The 26564-nt window shown below is 43.1% G+C and overlaps 2 protein-coding genes across 2 annotated transcripts; one reads left to right on the forward strand and one right to left on the reverse strand.

The window, feature by feature from the left end:
- Positions 1-756: 756 nt before the first annotated feature.
- Positions 757-5084, forward strand: LOC100623257 (upstream-binding factor 1-like protein 1). Its single transcript, XM_021062624.2, has 2 exons — positions 757-895; positions 3133-5084. The coding sequence occupies exon 2, from the start codon at positions 3251-3253 to the stop codon at positions 4457-4459; it is 1209 nt and encodes a 402-aa protein (XP_020918283.2). The 5' UTR covers positions 757-895; positions 3133-3250; the 3' UTR covers positions 4460-5084.
- An 11968-nt stretch (positions 5085-17052) lies between these two features.
- On the reverse strand, positions 17053-22445 carry LOC146399788 (tripartite motif-containing protein 43-like). The gene is made up of 6 exons (XM_084978587.1): positions 22041-22445; positions 20957-21052; positions 20162-20392; positions 19690-19712; positions 18777-18874; positions 17053-17546 (listed from the first exon to the last, which is right to left on the reverse strand). The coding sequence occupies exons 1-6, from the start codon at positions 22443-22445 to the stop codon at positions 17053-17055; spliced, it is 1347 nt and encodes a 448-aa protein (XP_084834713.1).
- Positions 22446-26564: the final 4119 nt, after the last annotated feature.

The following is a 26564-nucleotide window of genomic DNA, read 5'->3' on the forward strand; positions in this document are numbered from 1 at the left end:
GGATCCGAGCCGCGTCTGCAACCTACACCACAGCTCACGGCAACGCCGGATCGTTAACCCACTGAGCAAGGGCAGGGACCGAACCCGCAACCTCATGGTTCCTAGTCGGATTCGTTAACCACTGCGCCACGACGGGAACTCCGGATGCATACTTAAATAATCCAAATTTAATTACTATTTTGAAAGAAACAATTTGTGTCTAATTATAAGCATTGGCTTTCATATCACTTGCTTATTGATACCCTACAGGTTCTGTTTATCACCATATGCTCTCCTTGTGCTAATGTCTTTTATTGTGGTTTGCCCTGTTCTCTCCAATTTTTGACCTATAAATAGTGTTTCAAAATCTAACCTTTGAATATACGAAGCGATCCAGAGTGGCAAAAATTGATCAGAACTGAAGGGACTTAAACTGGCCAGTCTAACATGATGTGTTATTCGTTCCTAGGTCTGAGTGAAAAGGGGGCAGAAATGATGGAGCCATGGAAGGATGAAGTAGGATAATCAAGTGCGGAGGGAATTGGAGAAGCACATGGGACCCTCAAAATCAGACATGAATGGGTGTTTATTATAAAAATCAATGAATAGGATAAACCAGTCCCTGGAAACTTTGGAAGTGGGTTGCTTAGGAGATTAGGAAAGGTGTTAATCCAGTCAGTGTTGATTGGGGTATGCAAGGGAACTGCGGTAACCTAATCAGGGCGGGGCTTCAGAATCCTGATATTAAGCCATTTCCAAAGCAATGTTTATTTCGTTCAGAAACCTTTGGAGTTGGCCAGACCGTGGAAAACTCTACGAGTTTCAGCTGCTGCCCCATCTGAATAACACAGAAGTCCTGACCCATTTGGATGGAATTTCCACCCGGTATTGATGAGACCAATTCTATAATCTTCTGGTTAGTAAAGAGTTCTGCATAGAGGATTGCGTGTTTCTTTTCCTTGAAAATAAAAATATTTAACAGTCAGCCAACGTAAGAATTTCTTAAGCAGGTGAAATAGTCCTAGTTCATAAGAATTATGTAATTAATTTTCAGTTCACTCTGGAGCTATAGAATTTTAATATCTACAAATGTCTGAAATTTAGAAATGAGTGTAAATGTTTCTGTTAACATGATTTCTTGGCTGCAAAAGCAGAGTGGTCTTCAGGACGGGAAATCCTAGATAGGCAGTTTTACATTTGGCGTGATACCTAAAACTTGAGTGCAAAAACTTGTGAAGAATGTGAAGAGTCCTATTTCTTCAGGAAAGGTTGCAACCTTGGTCTTTAAAGGTCCCAGTGACAATCCAGGAACTGATGGATGTGAAAAGATAACGCTGGTGACACACTGCATAGCCGAATGCAGAGACAAGTAGGAACTCGCTCTGATCTAAAGGGGCGTTTGGACAACCTTCGGTCCTCTGTTTTAAAGCACAGTATATTCGATGGCACTGATTTTTATTTTAACTTGGGATGTATGTATTTGCCATGTGGAAACATTTCCAACAGGACAGTCAACCTGACATGAATGAGAATATGTTAATCTGCTAGTCTAAGCAGGGGACACCCATTATACGAAGGTCACTTCAGACAAAGGTGTCAATGTCAAAGAGAAAAGCCACTTGTTAGAAGTCTCAGAAATGAAGATTGTCGTTACACAAAGATGAATATAATGCGAATTATTTTTCTTGGAGAAAGATGGGAGGGTTTTTTGGTTTGTTTTTGTTTTTTGTTTTTCGACTGGGTGTGTGGCATGAGGAAGTTCCCAGGCCAGGGATCAAACCAGCAGTGACAAGACCAGATCCTTAACCCACTGCTCCACCAGGGAGTTCTTTAAGAGAATAAAATGGAATATTGAACGTAGCTAACTTCGTTGAGTTTAGATATACTGTGTGTGTGTGTCTGTGTGTGTGTGTGTGTATGCTACCACTTTCTCTCAGGGGGTGGTAAGAAGACTATTTTGTGCCTGGGTGTAGGAGACAAAATGCAGAGGAGAGCTTTCTCTGCCAGCTCCAAAAGTACCAGCACATTTCTCCATAATGCCAGTTTTTTTTGATATTTTATTTGTTCACATCCGTGAGCCTCTGATGAGAGATATGTTTTCCTCATCTTTATATCTCTACCAAACAGAGTCGCAGTCTCACTGTGTATGATTGTTTTTAATATTAATTCATATAAATACTGTCCATTGACTGTTCCGGAAATGAAATATTTAGCCCTTTCCCGCACTGACCCTGACCGCACACGGTTACACTTCTCTTCCCTTCATCATCCTATCGGACTTCCATTGTGTGTTGATTAGATGTGTTGTATCAATTACCATCTTTTCATAAAAAAGCACAGCTCCTCCAAGAGGTGTGCTGTGCGTACATTTCCTTTTTCTTATAGCATTTCTTCATTCTGCAGGTGACAAGTTTCTTTTCTCTGGCTTCCTCTATGCCCACCACACCCTCACCCTCAAACTCTCTGAACTGAAAAGCTCTTCTCAAGATATACAAACATATTAGTCATTCCTGAATTTCATTTAAAAGTTGCTTTCCATTTCAGGTTCATCTTCCCATGGTGGCGAGACTTAGGGTGTCTCGACTGCTTGTAGGTTCCCTTTGCTGGGTGATAATTATGTTAGTATTTCCTTCATTAAAATCTCCTGAGCGCTCTGTGCTGTTTTCTGCTTTTCCCACTATTGGCATCTATTTTAATACATAGAAAACTGTCATCCTACCTTTCACTTGTGTATCTCTCATCTTCTGTTGAGTTTTAATTTTCCTTATGCTATATCTAATATAACATAACATATTAGGAGTTCCTGCTGTGGCTCAGTGGGTTAAGAACCTGACTACAGCAGCATGGTTCACTATGGAGGTATGGGTGCAGTCCCACCCAGGTGCAGTGGGTTAAAAGATCAGGTGTTGCCACAGTTGTGGCCTCAGTGACAGCTGTGGCTCAGATCCAATCCTTGGCCAGGGATTTTTATTTTTGCAGAAAAAGCTTTTTAATGCTTTTTAATGTTCAATATTAATCTCAGCTCAGAAGTTGGGCCAGTTTTCATTTACATTTTAAAATGTTAATTAAATAACAGAAAGGACATATTCCAAATGGCATGTGCTTCTCTCAGGTATCACATAGGAGGGTAACTTTCTTTTTCTTTCTCCCCAGAAACAGAATCACACACACTGCAGGCAGTCACCTGCTGCATCTTGAGAGCTAAGAAGTGTGAGATTTTGCTGAGGTGTCTGAACTTCTGGGACCACATAAGTGCCCCAAAGACCTAGAAATGATGTTGTCTCAAGGGCAAGGTGACTGGTCCAAAGAAGACGTTGAGAAGTTACTGGAACGTATGGAGAAGAACCTTCCATCCAATGACAGCCACACATTCAAAACAGCCCAGTCACTGATGGACTGGGAAAAAGTAGCTTTTAAAGCATTTTCTGGACAAATGTGCAAACAAAAATGGTTAGAGATTTCTTATAACCTGAGAAAGCTTCGGACTCTGTCAGAATTAGTCTTGGAAGCAAAGGAAAATGTTCACAGTTCTCACAAAAGCAGAAAACTCGAGAAGCATCCTGATTTCCCCAAGAAGCCCCTGACCTCTTACATTCGCTTTTTCACGGAGATGCGACCCCAGTACCTCCAAAAACACCCTCAGCTGAGCAACCAGGAGCTGACCAAGGTCCTGTCTGAAGAATACAAAAAGCTGCCAGAGCAGATGAAGCTGAAATATACGCAAGATTTCCAGAAGGAGAAACAGGAGTTTGAGGAAAAAATGGCTCAGTTCAAGGAACAGCACCCTGATCTAGTCCAGAAGTCCAGGAAGTCTGCTGTCCCCAAAGGAAGCCAATCCAGACTCCAGGGCAATGTGCAAAAAGTGAGGTCTCCCCCCAGAAACAAGGTATCCATGACGATGAAGTTCCACGGAGAGCCCAAGAAGCCCCCCATGCATGGATATCACAAGTTCCACCAGGATTTGTGGTCCAGCTGGCAGCTGAAAGGGCTGCCCTATTGGCAGCGCATGGTGGAGATTGGTAGACTCTGGCAGCGGGTCCCCCAGAGCGCGAAGGAGCATTACAAGAAGCAGGCTGAGCAACTGCAGAAACAGTACAAGGTGGACCTCGACCTCTGGCTCCAGACTCTGTCTCCTGAAGAATATGCTGCTTACAGAGAGCGAACCTACAGTAAGCGTAAGAACATGAGCATGCCAGGGGGCCCGGACCCCAAGATCAGAAAGATGGATCTGCAGTCCCCATCAGCAGGGAATCTGCAAGGAGGGCTTGGAGGGGACCAGGGCCTTCGAGAGACGGAATCATCAGACACTATTGGAGAAAATGTTTCACAGGCATCAGAGGAACAAAAGGACCTTAAGGAAAGGGAGGAAGGCAGAAACTCCTCAGACAGCAACAGGGATGAAGATGAGGATCGTGAGTCTCAGGACAGTAGCTCCAGCTCTTCTTCCTCAGAGGACTCCTCGGACTCAGATTCCAACTGAGCTTTGTTCACAATCAAAAGGGCGGCACAGAGAACTTTCCAGCCAAAGGCCATGGCATCGGCTTCAAACGGAAGGGCTCCTCTCCCTGTCCCTTTTCATTGCCTGCCTTCTTCCCTTCCGTCTTCAATGCAGAGTAGGACCTGTTGGAAAGAAGCTTCTGGTGCAGGAGTTTCTGGCTCCTCCCTCTGCCCCAGGTCTCCTCCCAGAGAAAGTTCCTGCATTGAAGCTTGGAACAAACAATGCGCTGAATGGCCTGTGGGGGGCGCCCTGGACTCGACTGTGTCGCCTGGACTGAGACGTTTTGCTCTCCTCACCTTCTGGCTGCCAGAGGTGTCAGGGACCTCCAGGGGCCTGTGACTCCTCCCTTCTCGGTGGTCCTGGCCCTCGGGACTCCTGCAGGGGACCTGGGGATTGGAAGATTTGATGGACTGCGCGTGGGACAATTGCCTTTGCTGTCAACCTCCCTGCTCTCCGAAGCGAGGCGCTGTCTCTTCCCTGTCTTGCAAGTGGGCGGGGCATGGGGGCAGCGGCTTTTCCCTTTGTATATTTATCCTCTTAGCTGTCAATGAGACTTTTTGTACTGCTATCCAAAATTATAAATTAAAATATTAAAATCTGAACTTTTCCATTTGAATTAGTTTCTTCTTCTATCAGTACCCTTTGCCTCTGGGCACAATTTTTTTTTTTTTGGTCTTTTTGTTTTTTGGGGCCGCACCTGCGGCATAAGGAGGTTCCCAGGTTAGAGGTTGAATCTGAGCCGTAGCCGCTGGCCTATGCCACAGCCACAGCAACCTGGGATCCAAGCCGCGTCTGTGACCTATGCCACAGCTCATGGCAACGCCGGATCCTTAACCCACTGAGCGAGGCCAGGGATCGAACCCTCAACCTCATGGTTACTAGTCGGGTTTGCTAACCCCTGAGCCATGATGGGAACTCCTGGGCACTAATTTTTGAGGCCATGTCTCAATTTATTCTGGTTTCTGCCCCAACCCCTTCCTAAATGGGAGTAAAACTGCAATCACATAGAATCTAATTTAAGATTAGATTTAGTGCTTAGAAAATGCCTGGCTCACAGTTGATTCCCATATACAAGAGTGTTACAAAAGTGTTATGTTGATTTCTCTTTTCCTGCCAAATCTAAAAATAGTTTGAAAAAACTCCCTGAGAAGAGTGGGAGGCACTTCTCACTGCCGGCCCAGACGGCTTCTTCCTTTCACCCTAGAAATTCAATTGAAGCCAGAAATCTAGCAACTCATCCCCAGAGGCATTTCTGCCTTGTTGGCTTCGGGACGAAGATGCTTCACTGAATTAGACCTTGCTTTCCAGAACCTTCTCAGCCTAAACTTTTGATTTTTTCACCTTAAACGGATCAGCGCTGGGCATTCATGGAAAAAAATGCAGATGCCAGGGATCCACCTTACAGGATTCTCTCTTCCTGAGCTGCTCTTTCATTGGGGCTCCGATTCTAGAACAATTTGGGATGTGAGGCCTTCCTAATCTGCCTGCTCTGTCCAGGAGTGGAGCAGCCTTGTGACCCCCGCCCCTGTCCTTGGTACTGCAGGGACTGGAGATGAGTGGTGTAGACTCCGTGTGTTTAAAAAAAACAGGGGAGGGGAGTGGCTCTAGGACCCCCTGCCACTCCCACCCTCCCTCCTGCACATGCACCACTGGTGACTTCTGGGTGAACAGAGCCTTGCTCTCTGCTTTCCCTGCAGTCCTGCTAAGTATGGGAGCCTGCTCGGGTTCCCACAGAAAAGCTTTCTCTCTGGAGCAAACCACATGGAGCTGTCGAAGTCTGAGCACCTGCAGAGGCAGAGACCGGGACAGGGAGCCCAGGATCACCACCGCAAAGGTTCCCAGGACCCTGCTAGCCCAGAAGCGGTGTCCCTGTGGGAAGCCTGCCTTCCTGCAGCTGAGCCTCCAGGGGCCCAGCCCTCCCTGTGGGCAGATTGCCTTTGTGAGGCCACCCAGATCACCTTCCTCTTGTGCCCAGTCCCTTAAGAAGCCACCAGGATCCCTTGGTACTGCCAGGAGCTGCTGCATGCACCCAGGACATTTTGTGAGCTCCCGAAAACTGCTCCTTTTAGGCCCTAAATTTCCTGCTGGTCCCGGGGCCTTGGCTACTCCTGGGGATTTTTCAGGGCTAATGGAGCAGAAGCCTTTTCCTTAGACCGTCTTGAGATGCAGTCCTTAGGAGATGGGAGCGCTCTCCTACCACCAGGTACTCTAAGTAAGCAGGTGTCTGAGGCCCTGCAGCTCAAAGGGCAGGGTGCCCAGGCCCCTGGCTCCTCCTACTAATAACTTTGCGATGCCCAGGCGGCTTCAGTGAGATGCGGATCTCAGTGCTTTGCTCCAGGAGGCCGGAAATTCCTCATTACCATGGAGCCTAGAGCTGGACTTATTGGAGCCAGGCTCCCTCGGGTAGCTGGATGCTGGAACCAGGGGCAGTACCTAAGCCTCCTGGTGAACTTGGCCTTCATCTGCCCTGGACCTGCATGACCCTAAGCCCTGAGCCAGATTATGGAGGGGCATGTGCTCCCCTCCTTTTTCTTTTGGCTGCAGCTGAAGCATGTGGATATTCTCAGGCTAGGGATCAAACCCATGCCACAGCAGTGACCCAAACCACTGCAGTGACAATGCCAGATCATGAACCCACTGTGCCACAGGAGAAATCCAAGGTGCATGTTCCCTTGTATGGCCCCTGTACAATCTGGGGACAAAGTCTACCTTTATAAACACAATATTTTTCCAGGGGTTGATTTTATGTGTAGTTAAATATTTTTTTCCAAACTGGAGTTTCCTTGTAGTGCAGTGGGTTAAGTGGCTCAGGTCACTGCTGTGGTGCAGCTTCAATCCCTGGCTTGGAAACTTCCATATGCCACATCAACACTACAAAAATTTTTTTTTCCAAAGAAAATCTATAAAGCTAAAGGCAATTTATTTGATTTATGTTTTTAAAATGTAACAAACTAATATAAAAGTTTAATTACGTGTGTCTAAATAAAAATATAATAAAAAGTGACAATAAAATATAAATACATTGAATAACATTTTGACAATGAATACCAGACTACAAATTTTTGCAAAAGATTGGAAGTGTTTTGATGCGGGCCACATAATCATTTATTTATTCTGTTATTTCTTCTTCAAACCACACCCACCATGTAGGATGCAGAAATAAGTTCTTGTTAAACAGCAAAACATCAATTTTCCTGTAGATCAGTTCTAACCCATTTTGTGGGCTGATGTCGAGTTTTTATGCAAAAGAAAAGCAATCTGAAGTATTAGTATTCTCATGAGGTATGAAGAAAAATTAGTTAGATTTATTCTACAAGACCTAAATAAGAATAATAGAATAGCACAGATTAATATCCTTTTCAACTGAAAGATAATTCACATGCCATCTGCAAATGCTGCAGATGGCCATCTCAACTTCTCCAGCCACGGATAGTACCAGCCCCCTAAGAACTTTTCAGGAACCTCCAGAAGCTCTGTCTGTCCCCAGGTTAGGGCTGTGGGACCCTAAGTTAGCAGACTAGTAGGCAATGACAATGCTGAAATGTGCAGGCCACAAATTCAGTCACAAGAATTAATTGTGGTTGCCTTGGCCTCTGAAGCCAAGTCCCTGCAGGTTCACCTATCACATGGCTCCATGCCTCTTCTGCAACCAGGAGAGGAATCTGGAATCACACCCGTGAAAGCTGGGTGTGTGTGTGTACGTGTGTGTGTGTTTGAAGGCTCGGGCACACTGGGGAAGACTGATTGGAATCACTGCCCTCCTCTCCATGCCCACCCCACCCAGGGCTCTAGTTCCTTTGCTAAACCTGCTCCCAGGCTTCCCCACTGCACTCTGATTCCTATACAGCCTACTTTCTGGCTATGTCTTGCTGTGTCTGCCTGCTGAATCCCTGGTCCTAGAATTCCATTCTCCATGCCTATCACCTGCACTCCTCATTCAGGGCATGAGTCACTCCTCATTCAGGGCATGAGTGAGGGAGCAGGATCAACCCATCCCACAGCAGTGATCCAGGCCACAGCAGGGACAATGCCAGATCGTTAACCCACTGTACCATCAGGGAATCTCAAGATGTGTTTTCAGCAGTACCCATGGCATGTGGAACCTGACTATTATCCATGAGAATGGCTAGGAAAGTAAAACAGAGGTGAAAAAACTCAGAAGAAACAAGAAGAAAACATACAATAAATGGCAGACTTGAGCCATAAGATGTCAATAATTACCTTATGTAAATATAAATCAATGGAACAGAATAGTTAACCCCAGAATATACCCACAAAATCTACCCACAATCAGCATGATCCACTGATTTTTGACAGAGGTATAAAAGCAATTCAATATAGAAAAGACAATCTTTTCAACAAGTGGTGCGGGAACAATTGGACAACCACATATTATGGATATAAGGCTCTTGTGGAATAAATGTATTAAAATAACCTCTCCCACTACATCATTACATGGCTTGCCTTTTTACTATTCTAATAGTTTCCTTCCTTCCTTCCTTTGTCCTTCTTTCTTTCTTTCTTTCTTTCTTTCTTTCTTTCTTTCTTTCTTTCTTTCTTTCTTTCTTTCTTTCTTTCTTTCTTTTCGTTCTCTCATTCTCTCTTTCTTTCTCTTTTTCTCTTTCCTTCTCTCTCCCTCTCTTCCTTCCTTCTGGCTTTTATTTTTTGGCTGCACTTGCCCATGTGGAAGTTCCTGGGCCAGAGATCGAACCTGCACCATAGCAGTGACAACTCCAGATCTTTAACCTCTCAGCCACCAGGGAACTCCTATAATGGTTTCTTTTGACTAAAAGAACTTCTAATTTTTGCTGTAATATACTCGAAGCCTTCATTTTCTCATCTGTAGCTAGTATCTCACTCACACTGTTGTTAAGAGGAGTAAATAAAAGAAGGCATGTCCTCAGGTACTTAGGAAATTTCAATAGATGTTATTAGCATCCCCAGTGCCACCCTTTTGTTCTCCATATAACCTTCTCTTTCCTTCCATCTTCTCTGTCCTGAATCTCTGAGAGGTCATAGTGTAGCAGAAAAAGCTGGCTAAATGGCCTTGATCAACCCCTAATCTCGCTGAGACTGTGATTCCCCATCTGTAAAATGGGGCTTTCACTCCTTTATGATTAATTACTTTTCAGTTAGTTTTCCCCTCATTTATCAAATACATATTACATATTGGACAGTGTGGAGAAACTGAGATGTCTCATAGTCAGTTGTCAATATCGTGACCCCCTCCTACTTCAGGAGAAGAGAGATTATGAAAGGGAAGTGGGCTCATTTTAGTGCCTAATGTCCAGAGAGGCTTGGTAGTTAGTTTCAATTTCAATCAGAATGATTATTATCTGACATATTACTTAAAATTTAAATGATATATTTGGAGTTCCCCTTGTGGAACAGTAGAAATGACTCTGACTGGTATCCATGAGGATGTGGGTTTGATCCCTAGCCTGGCTCAGTGGGTTAGGGATCTAGCGTTGCTATGAGCTGTGGTGCAGGTCGCAGAAGCAGCTGGGATCCTACATTGCTGTGGCTGTGATGTAGGCCGAAGTTGTGGCTCCAGTCGATCCCTAGCCCGGGAAATTCCATATGCTGCAGGTCTGACCCTATAAAAATAACTAAAACATATATTAAAATATAGTACCACTAATGGAGATTTTTGAGGGCAAATATCTATAGCTGTTTTTAACAAAGAGAAAAAGATCTGAAGTTGCATATATTGGGGGGGGGGGCGCTGAGCTTTGGGATGTGGACGTTTCCAGGCACAGCATCAACCCGAGCCACAGCAGCAACAATACCAGATCCCTAAGCCACTGAGCCGTAAGGGAACTCCCGGAAGTTGCATCATATTTAAAAAATTGGGGGCAGGCAGAGTTCCAGGATGGAAAGGGGAGGACCTCGGGCCAGGGGAGCCTCGGCCCCAGCCCGCGTTGGGGAGCCTTTGGATTTCCTCCCTACCTGGAAAATCTGAGCCCTTCCAAACCCTTCCCAGCCCATCCGAGCCCGCCTGAGCTCGCCCGAGCCTGCCCGAGCCTGCCCGAGCCCGGCCGAGCTCACCCGAGGCCGCCTGAGCCCAGCCGAGCCCGGCCGAGCCCGAGACTAACTGGTGCCGGGTTCCCCTGGCCCTGGTCCCAGGGGCGCTCGCCGCATATCAGAGGGAGGCTGGCACCTCTTAGTTATGGTGACGCCTGTGACCCCAGGCCCGACGGTGATCTCGGGCCGCCTGCTGCCTGGGCGCAGCTGAGGCTCCCTGTCCGTGGTTGACAGTTCCAGCTGCCTGCTGATCAGCTGGAGTTCAGGGTTGCATAAAGTTAAATTATTGAATTATTTACTCGATCTGGATATGTCTTAATGTCTGTACCCAGTTTGCTTGAGGGTATTTCCATATATTGCTGTTTCATTTTTATTTACAATAATGTGGACACATGAGTATATAAATTATTTTTTAACTTAGTGTATAGTCATCCATGTAAGTTTGTATTAGTTCCCTCAATCCTTTTTTTTTTTTTTCTTTTGGCTGTGCCATTAAAAAAAAGAAAATGCATTTAACTCTCCTATTAAAAGAAAAAATTGTCAACTTAAATCACGAAGCAAAATTCAATTATAGGCTGACTGTAGATACATAACATTTTGGAAAGCTTAAAAATAAAAAGGTGGGAAAATAAAAGGATGAGCAAAACAATACAGTAAAATGATGGCTTTCTCTTTGCAGTGGGTAAACACATAATATGATTTCTCATGTTTTTACACTTACACTATGGAGGTGTTTACACTTCTGGAGTGGGATTATTTGAACATGTAAGAAATGTTCATATAATTAGAAGTAGAGATAACAGTATGGGCTCTAGAAGAAAATGAGTTCCCATTGTGGTGCAGCAGAAATGAGTCTGACTAGTATCCAAGAGGATGTGGGTTTGATTCTTGGCATCACTCAGTGGGTCGGGGATCCAGTGCTGCCCTGAGTTGTGGTGTAGGTCACAGAAGTGGCTTGGATCCTGATCTGCTGAGGCTGTAGCTGTAGCAGCTGTAGCTTGGATTGGACTCTTAGCCTGTGAACTTCCATATGCCATGGGTTCAGCCCTAAAGAGAAAAAAAAAAAAAAAACCAACAAACCACAAACAAACAAACAAACAAAACACGCAAAAAAGAGTATCTATATAGAAGTAGCACAGTGGTAGGTACTTAATGATCACATTACCATAAGGCAAGCTGTTCCCAATTAAAATACCCTTGCCCTTCTGCTGAAATCCTATTGATCCGTGGAAAGCAGTGTTTGCTTCTCACAAGTACATCATCAGCTGTCTATGGCTGTCTACACAGTATGAAGTGTCAGACTTAGGTTTAGGTATTTTATCCCTGTCAGTGTTGCGTTGCTCTTTGGAGAGGCCAGGACATTGCGATAATGTTTTGGATCCTAGGCAGATAATCTTTCCAAAATGTGGACCATAGTTACATCTCAATCTCTAAGGGAAAGACCTAGAGTTTGCTTTTATTTGCAATTACTGCAACCTCCTTGTCAGGTTGAGAAACAGATTCTTTCCCATTTCCCTGGGCTTTGAACCCTGTTAGGTTTATATGAGAGCTTATTATTTTTAAAGATTTAACGTGCATTTTCCAGACCAAATTGGAATCAGTGGGGACGACAAGCATCTCTCGCCAAACTCCTGGAAACCGGGTTTCCGAGCGCTGCCACGGCCCAGCCCTTCTCCCTCAGTCGGGTACTCTCTGTGGTTGAGAGCAAGAGCCCACGGGACCCGGCGATGGCCCTGAATGCTCTGATTCGCCATCAGAATACGTTCTCCCTACAAGGCATGGCTTTCTTCAAGACTGTGGGCTTCTTTAGAAGGAGGCAGCTCCTTGGAGCCATCGTGCCAGAACCAAGGACAGAGCCTAAGCTCCCACGTGGACTCGGAAGGGTCCATCTCCAAGCGGGACATTGAACAGAGGAGAGGCTGGGGCTGGAAGTCTCCAAACTTGCAGGGTAAGAGGGTCTGAAGGCCGGCTCTGCTCTCACTCCCGCCCAAGTGACCAGGAATTCTGGGCTGTAGGACTTCATCTGAAGGACTTTTGCATGATCCAGGGACCAGAAGCCTTTGCAACTTATCTTTGATTCAATATGTTTCTGTCGCACCACTTACATTTTTCTCTAGACACTTTTGTTTTTTAAAAGAAAAATCCATATTGTTACTGTTAAAAAGCAGGAGCCCTTGATCTCAGAAAAGATGAAACAGTAAATGCAGTGAAAACTGTTTCTAAATGAAACATAAAAAACCCACAAATAATAAATCCATTCAATTTAAGAAAAACATACAGTTTCATAAAGTCATGAAAGAGGAGACTAGAATTGTTTATACTAAAATGTAAATTTATTTATTTACTTATTTATTTCTCTTTTCTAGAGCCACACCCATGGCACATGGAGGTTCCCAGGCTAAGGGTTTAATTGGAGCACCAGAGCCACAGCAACGCCAGATCCAAAATATGTCTTAACCTTCATCACATGGCATAAAAAATTCCACATTATTGCAATCATAACTGGAAAAAAAAGTAAAGCTCTCAGAAAAGTTTAAGAGTAGGTCGTTTTCAGAGAAAGTTTTCCTAAGTAGTTTTCCTACGTTACTAAACATAGAGGAAGATAAAGTGGACTGCACTAGAATTCAGAACTCTGTGCATTGAGAGACCATTGAGAATGCAAGACAGTAATGGGAGAAGGTATTTGACATATCTACATCCAGCAAATAATTCTATAGAGGAGACAGGAAAAAGCCCAAATGCCAATAAAAACACAACAAAACATAAACAAGACAAATTGGAATTCTCTGGTGGTGCAGTAGGGTTAAGGATTCACTGCAGTGGCTCTGGCTGCAGCTGTGGTGTGGGTTGTATCCCTGGCCTGTAGGGAACTTCCGCAAGCCATGGATGAGGCCAAAAAATAAAAAAGTAGTAGAAAAATGGAGGGAAGGATGAATTGATCATTCACTTCACCAAAAAGGCATATCCAATGGCTGATAAATCTATGAAAAATGTTCCACTGCATTTGTCATCTAGTAAATGCAAATTAAAACCACAATGTAAACCACAAAGTGGCAAAAACTGTGAAAATGTAATGGCAAGTGGTGGCAAAAGAATGGAGGAAGCAACATAATAATCTATTGCTTAAAAGTGTCTAAACTGGGAGTCACTTTGGAAAACTCTTTGTTAAGCATAACTTATGCATTATGCCTCAACGATTCCACTCCTAGTTACACACCTAGTAGCAAAGGTACATATGATCAATAAAAAGATATGCGCAGTGTCTCCCTGGTAGCAGTATTTATGCTTTCCTGATTGGAAATAAACATGTTTATCAGCAGCAGAGTGGATAAATTGTGGAATACTCATGTAGTAAAGTACTAGGATAAATAAAAACAATTACTACATGCAACAGAGTGGACGAACTTTACCAAAATAATTTTATTTTTTTTTATTTTTAATTTTTTGTCTTTTTGCCTTTTCTAGGGCCGCTTCCTGAGGCATATGGAGGTTCCCAGGCTAGGGGTCCAATCGGAGCCATAGCTGCTGGTCTACACCACAGCTCACGGCAACACCGGATCCTTAACCCACTGAGCAAGGCCAGGGATCGAACCCACAACCACATGGTTCCTAGTCGGATTTGTTAACCACTGCGCCACGGTGGGAACTCCTCACCAAAATAATTTTAAACAACAGAAGTCACACACAGAATAGCACATGACAAGGAAATGGAAGGACTCATCTGAGTATGAGGGAATCCTCGGCAACATCAAGAAACTGACGGCTCTACTTTTAACACTAAAGAACACACAAACCCCACTCAGAAGTTGTTTTTTTTTTTTTTTTTGTCTTTTTGCCTTTTGTTGTTGTTGTTGTTGCTATTTCTTGGGCCGCTCCCGCGGCACATGGAGATTCCCAGGCTAGGGGTCCAATCGGAGCTGTAGCCACCGGCCTACGCCAGAGCCACAGCAACGCGGGATCCGAGCCGTGTCTGCAACCTACACCACAGCTCACGGCAACGCCGGATCATTAACCCACTGAGCAAGGGCAGGGACCGAACCCGCAACCTCATGGTTCCTAGTCGGATTCGTTAACCACTGCGCCACGACGGGAACTCCTGTTTTTTTTTTTTTTTTATGTAAGCAAAAAACATTAGAAAAGAAATTAAAAATTTCCTGTAAATGTCCATATTATCATTGTGGAACACTGTATAAATGCCTATTCACAGGCTGCTTTCCTCTCCTAAATTGCAGACCAATAAAGAGGCAGAGTGCTGATGCGAAACCATTACTGAAGGACGTGGAAGGGTGGTCCCACCAACAGGCTGCACTCACCTCAAAAGTGGCCAAGCCTGTCCATCACTGCAGCGACAGTTCCTGCACTGAATTCCAGGTACAGAGGCTGGTTCATGGACAGTGGCTCTGACCATTCCTGCAAAGAGGGTTCCTGCAAAGTTTCTCCTATGGGGGCCACAGGTTTATTATGGTGTTTGCCAATGACCTGAATTGGTTTCATCAAAGTCTTTTCCTCATATGATAGTGCACCTGCATAAACATCAGACAGGTTTGTATCATTCCTTGGGAACCTATCCTCCTTCCTTCCTGCCTGCCTTCCTTCCTTCCCTCCCTTCCTTCCTCCCTCTTTCTTTCTTTCTCCCTCTCCCCCCTTTTTTCATCCACATCTGTAGCATATGGAAGTTTCCAGGCCAGGGATTGAATCCAAGCCACAGATGTGACCTACACCACAGCTGTGGCAGTGCAGGATTCTGAGCCCACTGTGCAGGGCTGGGAATACAGCTAGAGCCTCAGCAGTAACATGAGCCTCCACAGAGACAACCCTTGGTCCTTAACCTGCTGTGCCACAGCAGGAACTCCACCTGGGGAATATTTCTAACTTTTTTCTTTGCTTGTCTGCTTCTACTCACCCAGTTCTCTGAGGTACTTGCCTCTCTTACCTATAACCTGGGGGGAAATTAGCCAAGGCACCTGAGTATGTTTATAAATTGAATCTCAAAAATACAGAAAGCTGTCTTCCAGCAATTTATACATAGAAACCTTCAATACATAACAGTGCAGCACACAAGGGGGAGAAAATGCCAAACTAACTGCTGATGAAGGGGCACGAGAAATCATATTCGCTGCCATGATCACTGAGGTACGTATTTGTTTTCTTATACATATTTGATTTCTTCAAACAAATAATCCAGAATTAGAAGTACTGGATCATATTGTAGTTATGAATCATATAGATCACATGGTAGAATGTACCATTGTATTGAAACTTTTAAGATTTGCTTAACTTTAGAAACATTTGAAGCGCACTTTTTGTCTTGAGCATTCTTCCTCTTACCCAGGAAAAACGTTTAATGTCTCATCTGCAAACTGAAAATTCGAGATTTCTGACTATAGCTTTCCTTTTAAAAATTCCTAAAATATCCAAAATATGCAATTTTCTCTATTAATGCCATTCTGTTAAGATATGTGTTCATGGATTTATTGTGTGTCTGTAATAGACCGTCTGCGAAAACTATACATTTTAAACATAGCCTAGATTACATTTTTGTTAATAATCTCTATTGTTTCACCTGATTTGGTTATATTTAAAAGGCTTTTTAACAGCATTATAACATTTTAAAATTTATGACCCTGTATATCTATTAATTTACTCAACTAGATATATTTCACTTATATAGTCTTGTGCTACTTGATCAGAACTTGTCTGTGCAAACTGCAGACATAAACCATCTTCCGAAGGGTAAACGAGATGTGAAAGCCAGTAGTAGGTTATGAGTTTTATAACGACACGTATAAGATGTACTGCATCTGTGCAATAAGATGCCCTCATTTAGTCCAAAAACTTTAAAAACAGTAGCACAGAAAAAGAGATTTTCAGACTAGGACATGAAGGCCTGTGATTTAGTTGATAAGTAGCAGGGAGAAGAGAATTTCAAGTCTACCAATGAGAAGAATCCCAGGATCTTGCTTCAGCCCATTGAACAAGGTAAACATATCCAGGAGTTCTTTTACTTCCAGTTACCATCAAAATCAAGTGAAAAGGTAGGACATAAAATTAAAAAATAGGGCAGCCAAAAAAGAAAAATAAACACAATGCACAGTATTCCAAGAAAGATTATTTTTATTTGAAGAAAACTGAAAAAACTTACATACTTAACATATCAAGCCCACCACCCCTCTTTTTTTTTCTGGTCTTTTTTTTTTTTTTTTTTGTCTTTTTGCCTTTTCTAGGGCCGCCTCCTGTGGCATATGGAGGTTCCAGGCTAGGGGTTTAATCGGAGCTGTAGCCACTGGCCTACACCACAGCTCATGGCAACGCCAGATCCTTAACCCACTGAGCAAGGCCAGGGATCGAACCCGCAACCTCATGGTTCCTAGTCGGATTCGTTAAGCACTTCACCATGACAGGAACTCCAACATATCAAGCCTTTAACAAAACTCAATCAATACATTTCATAAAGGAAGGTGACGTTACAGAAAATCAAGCAGGTACTAAATGAACAATCTCAGCTATGGACATTCCCGACACCCATGGTCAGATTTCCGACTTGTCCCTGATCATGGGTGTCCAGAGCAAAGAAAAGCTTTGAGAGCAGAGGAGAAGGAGCAGGAGAGGAAACTACAAATGAGGGAACTGGTGGCCACATCGATAAAGCTCACGAGACCAGCCTCATAATCCAGAAACACCCCCACCTGGCCCAGAGGCCTTTGGACATATTGAGGGGTTAGTGGGGAGGAGGTAAAGAGACTGCACTGCTGATTCTCTTGGATACAAAAGAGGAGGAAAATGCCCTCTGACTCAAGTGCCATGTCATTCTTCTTTGCCCAGGAATCATTGCAAAGTCCAATGGCCCAATTGCAACAGCCGGCCATGTTCACCTCCCAGTAATGTTGACCGGAAGTGAACGACTCAGCTCCCCAGGCGAGGAAATATTTAAGCCTTGTTGGCGTGTTGTCCACACCAGGACGATCCGGACCAGACAGCCAGCGCTGCAGATCTTCAAACACAGGGACGTGACGAGTGACTGTTTCCTTATCTGAGGCGAAATATACTGCAGGACAAAGGGAAAAGTCATATTGACAAGGAGTGTTGAAAATTCCTAATGGACATGAGCTTTATGTAGTGTTTGGGTTTCCCAGCTTATTACTAGAAATAAGAGGCAGGCCAGCAAGAGAGCTCTAGAAGTCTTTTGTTGTCCAAGGTCTACTAGTCTGTCTTCATGATTATATTTTAACCAGACAAAATAGAAGAAATCTTAATTTTTAAATATATACATCTGTGTGTGTTTATATATATGTGTGTTTATACACACACACACTATACACACACACACACACACACACACACATACATACACTAGATAGAGAGAAGTGGCACATTGCCAAATTGTGGGCATTATTTCCCTGGCATGTTTGAAATTGGCAATTGATAAAATATTGATATTCAGAAGCAAAAGTAGCATGCCCGTCTTCTCAGAAAATGTACAATAATTAAAATGATAGTAATTATAACTCCTAAACAGTGAGTACTTTTCCTTACATAAGGATTTTTCATTTCACACATGCAAAGTTACAACAAAATGAAAGAAAAATTCATATTTTTGTCATGGTTCCTTTGTGAGAATTTTTTGCCAGCATATCTTGAAAAAATGATTAAATCTAATGAAATAACTTGTCAGCTTACTTTGCTGATGTGTCTACATTTTAATATTATGTTTTTAATAAAATTTATCATAAAAAGCATTTGCATTATGTGAATTAAATAGGCTCTTTGTAAAAGCGATGTATTACAAACAATATTGTAAACCAAGTTAAAACGCTGAGCATCTCACAAGCAGTGGTAACTTCGATGACCCACAACTTGGAATGTACCCAGAGTACATGCAGTTACCTGTTTCATGTGAGCATTCAACACTATACCTTAGTCCCCTGTGGACCATCAGTTATCTTTCCTACCCTTTACTCTCCAGAAACCCTACTGGAACCTACCATAAATGGCTATTTTCCAAATACCAATCAGCTCTTTTCATTATGCATTATTATGCATTACTCTTCTATAATAAGAATTTGTCTTTCATTTTATTGTAACTTTGCATGTATGAAATGCAAAATCCTTATGTAAGGAAAAGTAATCACTGTTTAGGAGTTATATTTACCATTATTTATAGTACATTTGTTTATAAATGTTCCCAGCAAAGAATCTACAGATGGAGCAACGGGAAAAGGCAATCATAGGACCCTAACAGAGGGGAGTGTACAGCTCTCCAAGGGCTGCCTCTTACCTTGGAATTGGTGGAGCCAGTCCATCAGACCAGCGATGGGCCAGGAACTGAGCTGTGGGACTATGGGCTGGGGCATGTGCAGCTGCAACTTCTCACTCCTGCCAGGAAGAAAACAGTTACTCTTCTAGAGATCAAAGTTTTCATCACAATCATTACATCTACCTCCCTCCGAAAACTCTTTGATTTAAATCCTTATAATTAAATTCAGGGGCCAACAATGTAACTCCCCAAACTAGGGAATGCAGCAAATGGCCATTTATTTTAGGAAAATATGTCCTAGCACTACAATCCTAGCATCCAATTCAGATTAATCGAGACTGCATCTGGTTCCTCTCAGCCCATCACAGAGCTTTGAAAAATGGCTTGAAATTGGGGACATTTGAAGAAAGGCACTGTGACTTTTAATGCCCATCCATCACCACTCAAGTGCTCGGTGTCCATAACCACAGCCAGAGGTTGAGGAGCTTAGCTTGGCAGGGATCCTCTTCCCGAGGACTGACTTGCTCCAACTGCACCACAGTTTGCCTTTCCAAGTTCCCTGTGCTACACACAGAAACCTCACACCCTGATGATCCGCCTTGTGTCCACTTTCTCCCTGATTCCACAGGAGGTTTCTCTGAAATCCCTATTTCTTGCGCGTAATCTTGTCCTGACCTTGGGCATATTCTCCCTGACTTTTCCCATTTCTAAAAACGAAAAGCAGGGAGGATAGTTGTGACCTCTGCATAGAATCCCTGCCCAGCTCCAATTTCGGGAAAACAACCAAGGGAGCTCTTCCTACCTTTAGAGAAATGAGAGCATACATATATTATGAAAGAGGTTATGGTGTCATGATAACTTATACTCCCAATTCAGCATCAACTAACTCATCACAGGGGCAATTCCCAGAACTTGAAAAGAAAGGCCAACTTACCTTTTCAACATGATTTCAAAACGCTGTGAAGAGAAACAGAAGAGATCGAGTTTTAGCACACTTCACACAATTCACAGCGGAGTCTTAGTCTCTTATTATCAAGGGTGAGTGCATCCAAATTTCAGCCCATTATAACATGGAAGCAGTAAGGGGAGGTGTGTTGTAGAGATTTCCAAATTTCTCACTATTCTTAGGTCCAGCTACTGACACATATATCCTCAAAGGAGCTTCTGTGGTTCAGCAATTGAATGTATATTAGGAGAATTTAAGAGGAATTATTCTCCAAGATTGCTTTTGCCTACTTTCCACAATCCCTAGTTATCCTTGTATTTTACAAAAGGGTCCTTGGTCATTAGCATTCCCCAGACATGTACATATCATATCCCAGCATCAGAGGGCATCATTCCCAACACATGGTGGAAGCAGAGAGATGATGCATATTAATCAGGCAGCACCATTCCTCAGTCCTTACCTGGATCATCTGCATGTCTGGTTTATGGCACAAATCCTTGAGTTCCTCATATAATCCTCTTAAGAGATTCCCCATGAGGTCCATGTTGTATTGACTTTCTTGGAGTTGTTGAAAAATCTCTTTGCTCTCCTCGTCTAGTCTCTGCAAATAACGTTTCTCTTTCTGGTCAATGAACTGGCATATATTCCAATATTCAGCAATGATAGTTGTCTTCCGTAGAGTCACATAATCCTAGATTGACAATGAATAAATTAAGTCATATAATCAGGTATATATCATCCAATGCAGTTATCTACTATTTGTATTCTGGTATTTAGAAGTTTGGTACATTCATTTTGAGCAGAAATTTGGGGACTCCTCCTATTTTTAAAATTCAACTCATGTTTTATTTGATTGCACCTGATGTCAAACACTTGATTACAACCACTTTGCCTCAAATATCTACATTTTCTTAATAGGTACATGTGACTTTGTAATTGAGATCTATAACATACAAAGAATTCTAGTTATTCAATCTATTTAGTTTGTCTTATATAAGATTTCACCTACAGTCTGACCTTGCTTTGAGGAACTATTCCAATGATCAAATACATTATCAAATCTTTTACCTTGGTGTTTTGATTTTAGAAAGAAATCCTAACAAAGGGAAGTACTTCATTGTACATGATTAGACAAAAGCCTTTGCTCTTGGAGCCACTCAGAGCAGACTCTAAATGTGATTTTTAATTCACGATTTTCTTGAATAATCCCTACATGTCCCAAGCTAGTGCTGAATGAAACCAGTTTCCTGCTTACCTCCCAATTCCTGATTTTGCTGGTTTCTCTGCGGAGATTTCTTTCATTTTGCTGTATCTTTACCCACAGACACCTCATTTGCTTCAGAAGTTTCTGCTGCAAAAGAACCAACAATGTGTGTATCAGAGAAGCTGTTACTGAAAATTGCATACACCAACAGATGAAGGTCTGGGAATATCTCATCAATGATCACTAGAGAAGGCAAGGGGCCAACTTACTTACTGTTAAGCCCAATTGTCTAATATGCAGGACTTTAAAATTTTTCTTTTTTTTTCTTTGCTTTTTAGGGCTGCATGTGTTGCATATTGAAGTTCCCAGGCTAGGGGTCCAGTTGGAGCTGCAGCTGCTGGCCTACCCCAGAGCAAAAGCAACTTGGGATCCAAGCCCCATCTGCCACCCGCACAACAGCTCAGAGCAAAACCAGATACTTAACCTGATGAGCATGGCCAGGGATGTCACCTGAGACCTCGGGGGTACCAGTACATTTCCTTACCAAGGAGCAACAAGTCACTAAAATGAACAGTTCGGTCCATATTGGTCTTACACTGACTCACCACAATTCCAAACATGATCAATTTCATCACCACCACCAACTCAACTTGAAAGATTTTAAAATGTAAAAACCTAAGTACTTAAGATTGAAAACAGATTGAAAACAGGAGTTCCCACAGTGGCTGAGAGGTAAGGAATCCAACTGGTATCTATGAGGACACAGATTCAATCCCTGGCCCAGCCCAGTGGGTTAAGGATTTGGCATTGCCGTGAGCTGTGGTGTAGGTTCTGGATGTGACTCAGATCTGGTATGGCTGTGGCTGTGGCATAGAGCTACAGCTGAAGCTCCAATTCCCCCTAGCCTGGGAATTTAAATATGCCGTGTGGGAGCAGCTCGAAAAAGTAAAAGAAAAGCAAAAGACTGAGACCATTTTGTATGCAATACTTTTCTAGGTCTTGGCATATAGTCCAGGTGAATATATAATGATTTATATTCTACACGAATGAAGACTAATTATCTTCACTTTCTTTTGCACTCTTTCCCACATAAAGAGTCCCCCAGATTCAAACGTTCCCCTCAGCCATTGCTTACCCGGTATTCTTCAGCTGTCCACCCAATGGAGCAGTGAAGGTGAGCCACATGCTCCTTTGTCTTAGAGCAGGGTAAACAAAGCACATCCTTGGTGACCTCACAGTAGAAGTTCTTGGGTTTCATGTGTGTCTCACAGGTCTGTTCTTCAGGGCTTGGCAAGTCATCGGGGCCTGTTAATCTGGCTAGGAATACTCGCGTCATCAAAACGATGTTGGTTTTCAAGTTCATTTGATGGGATTTTTCTTTGCACACAGGGCAGCGAGGAGAGTGTTGGGCTTCCTCCTCCCAGCTGAGACAGAGACAAGGCATACAGAAGCTGTGCCCACAGCCTAGAGTGACTGGGTCTATGAAATATTTATCACAGAGAGAACAGGTGAATTCATTCTGGAAGCTTTTGGAACCCATGATTCTGAAGGAAGAAAAGAAAGAGAACATGATGTTGCCATGCGTCCTGAAGAAGTGTCTTTTCAAACCCAGTAAAAATATCAAGAGGCACGAGACTTATTTGCCTCCACTCATACTGGTAAGCTCATGTATAGGGCAGGACAGGCAAAGTATTGCATACAACAGAGAGAGGAGGCTGAGTGCTAGAATCCTCATGATATTCAGAGGGCATATTGATGTGACCAACACAGCGTCTCCATCAGGGTTCCAGCTCTCTAGTACCATCCCAATGCCCCCCCCCCGCCAAGAGTGTGGGTCACAGTTCACCTAAACACCCCCCCACCACCTGATCACTCTGCCATTGCATTGATCGGTTATGTGGCCATTTGATTCTATTTGGCCAATCATGTTTGAAAAGATTATTCTTAGGCGGATTTTTTTTTTCAAAATCTTCTTCCATCAGTGATAGAATTATGAGCAGAGTCCACTCTTTTATGTTAATGTGGACAGTGTTTTATGAGGATGAGTGGGGCTGTCACTGTTTGCCTACAAAGCGCCCTCTTCTAGAGTCCAAAGCATACAACTGGAGGGTAGCAGACAAGTGAAGGAGCTGGGTTTTTGACAATGCCATCCACGTGATAAGTTAACCGACTCTAAGACTGACAGTCAATCAATGGAAGAGGAAATCAAGGAAATAGAAAATTCACTTCACAAACATTAGATTTAATAATATATTCAGGGCAGAATCATCAAGACGGATGTGAAGACCGTTTGGAAAAAACCGGATCAGCCCAAAGATTATCTGTGAATAATTTCCTCACTTTGTTACCATCTGTCATGTTAAACACTTATTTAAATTAAATAAGACATACTTTCAGTATCTTGCATTGTGACTAAATATTTTGTTTATTGATGGGATTACTATTATTTTCCCTGTCTATGAGAACTAGAATGGGAAAGGCTACACATTTCTAAGGCTGAGAATATATTTTTTGTCCAGGGTAGCCAGATATTGAGCAAATGCTTAATCCAATAATTAAAAAATCATCTTTAAGGAAGCTTTTGAAAAATAGCATTGATGTGGTGGTGCACAGATACATTTATAAATAAAATTTTTTGAGATAAAAAAACAACCTATCTTTATTGTCCAAGATTACCACTAAAATTTCTTCAAAGTGAAAATTGCAGAAATCAGTTTTACCCTATTCAGTGCTCACCTTTGGGTACAGGTTAATAAAGTGTTCCACTCCTGTTCAGAAGTAATTCTGTGAAATTCCGTCCAAAGCTTTCTCCAGCTCAACTCCTGGCAGCAGGAACTTTCTAAAGTCTCCACAGCCCAGCCAACTCCAAACACAGGGGCTCGGGGCTCTGGGCTCTGGGCTCTGTCCTCTGGGCTCTGGGCTCTGGAGAAGAATGGACCGAGCCCTTTGATTGAGGGTTTATGTACACTCGAAAGACCACTCCCACTTCCTCCAAGTGATTGTGTTATCAAACTCTGAAAAGGTATAGGCGGCCATGATTGGATTTTTGCAGAGTTGAACACATCAAGTCGAGGATTGAAGTGAAACTTTTTGACACCTACGTAATCCAATCGCTATAATCCAATCTCTTGGTAAAAAGGTCACACCTTGAGTCCACACTTGTAATCAGTGGAGATGTTGTTTTTAAAATAAAAGAATACCAATATAACAATTTCGTATCTTCATTTAAGGAACTATATTTCAGTCCTAATTGCAGTGACTTTTACCACCCAGTATATTTGGTTAACTGTCTGAATCTGCATGCATTTCTTTCTTGATACTTCTATAAGAAAGAGGACTCATTCATGTTCCAGTTTCAACACAGTTCTCCCAAACTGCACAATAATATGACTTACTGCTCTGAGAGAGAGACAGCCTTCTTCTCTTTTAAGGATCTTTTCAACCTTGTCCAAACAAAAATTCTCTGAAATTTTGTACTTTTCAATGAGTTCGCCATGAAATTCTTCCCTCCGAGAGTTTTTTGTTTTCTTTTTAGAAGCATACAATTGATTTGCTCCTTTTCATCTACAGCTACACACACAATAGCTGTTGCTGGGTCTTCTCTAAGATCTGTCCCTTTTCCTCGTGCCCTGCGTATTATCTCATACACTCTCATTCGATTATTCAGTATATATGCACAATGGAAATATTGATTTTTTTTTGTTTTTTGTTTTTGTCTTTTCTGCCAAAAAATATTGATTTTTTTTTTGTTTTTTGTTTTTTGTCTTTTCTGCCAAACTCGTGGTATATGGAGGTTCCCAGGCTAGGGGTCCAAAGGGAGCTCTAGCCGCCAGCCTACGACAGAGCCACAGCAACTTGGGATCCGAGCCGCTTCTGCGACCCACACCACAGCTCACAGAAACACAGGATCCTTAACCCACTGAGAAAGGCCAGGGATCGAACCTGCAACCTCATGGTTCCTAGTTGGATTTGTTAACCACCAAGCCACATCGGGAACTCCTTTGCTTGCTCTTAATTTGCCAAATTTCCTTGACAGAATATTGTTTCACTGGAATTCCCAGAAAAAGCTTTAAAAAATATAAAGATGGAAGTCCATATATTTTCATGAGGTAATTCCCCTTTAGATGATATTACTCTGTGTTTTTCAAATTTATCCAAAGGTGAGAAAATGAAGAGATAAAAGTTCATCTGTATTTTGTTTCCAACCAAGATGGAAAAACAGGCACATCATAGTCAAAGCTCAAAATCAGAGACTAAGAGAAAACAATGTATGAACGTCTCCTTTCAGTTCACCTTGATTTTTTTTGTTTTGTTTTGTTTTTTGTCTTTTTTGTTGTTGTTGTTGCTATTTCTTGGGCCGCTCCCGCGGCATATGGAGGTTCCCAGGCTAGGGGTTGAATCAGAGCTGTAGCCACCGGCCTAGGCCAGAGCCACAGCAACGCGGGATCCGAGCCGCGTCTGCAATCTACACCACAGCTCATGGCAACGCCGGATCGTTAACCCACTGAGCAAGGGCAGGGACTGAACCCACAACCTCATGGTTCCTAGTCGGATTCGTTAACCACTGCGCCACGACGGGAACTCCTGATTTTTTTTTAATATATGAGAAGTGTATTTATTTACTTCAGTTGACAGCTTGACCCGTCCCATTTTCAGAAGCTCCCAGTGACCATGAGTCAAAGCTAGATTCTGTGATGCTTTCCTCATTTTATAAACTGTAACCGACACACACAGTCCAGTAGAAACATCTAGAACATGAATAATTCCACTGTCTCCCACGCAGTGGGTGCAAGAGCGCCAGCTGAGATAGGAACAGTTATTTAACTTAGCTCAATAGGGCATATGGATTCAACCCTATTCCCTGTCCTGGTTGCTGACCCTGCCAGTGTGTGAATCTCTTTCCAGAAAGAGAATCCCTGCCAGATGTCACTGGGAGTGTTAGGGTCAATAGTGCATTCTATATGACAGGCCTTTCTCTCCTCCTGTCCAATGATTGAAACAGAAAAGTTCCAATTTTTAAATAATACTCGTATATCCATCAAAATGTTAAAATTAAATTAATCATGAGTTCCCCTCGTGGCTCAGTGACCCTCTCCCTCTGAGGAAGTGGGTTCAGTGGTTTGATCCCTGGCCTTTCTGGGATCCTGGGATTGGGATCCAGCATTGCAGTAACCTGCTGCATAGGTCACAGATGTGGCTTGTATCTGGTGTTGCTGTGGCTGTGACGTAGGTCCCAGCTGCAGCTCTGATTCTACCCCCCGGCCCAGGAACATCCACATGCCACAGGTGCAGCCATAAAAAAGTTAAAAAGGAGTTCCTGTCGTGGCTCAGTGGTTGACTAATCTGACTGGGAACGATGAGGTTGCAGGTTCGATCCCTGGCCTCGCTCAGTGGGTTAAGGATCTGTCATTGCCGTGCCCTGTGGTGTAGGCCGAAGACATGGCTCTGATCCTGTGTTGCTGTGGCTCTGGCGTAGGCCGGCGGCTATAGCTCTGATTAGACGCCTAGTCCAGGAACCTCCATATGCCATGGGTGCGGCCCTAGAAAAGGCAAAAAGACAAAAAAAAAAAAAAAAAAAAGAAAGAAAAGAAAAAGAAAAAAAAGAAAGAAAAACTCAACAAACTAGGAAAAGAGGAGAGCTTCATCTGCTTGTTAAAGA

The sequence above is a fragment of the Sus scrofa genome, chromosome 9, assembly GCF_054392235.1.
Source record: "Sus scrofa isolate SSC_HxYL_T2T_F1_AM1 chromosome 9, Sscrofa_HxYL_maternal_Yorkshire_Landrace_v2.0, whole genome shotgun sequence".
Lineage (NCBI taxonomy): Eukaryota > Metazoa > Chordata > Mammalia > Artiodactyla > Suidae > Sus > Sus scrofa.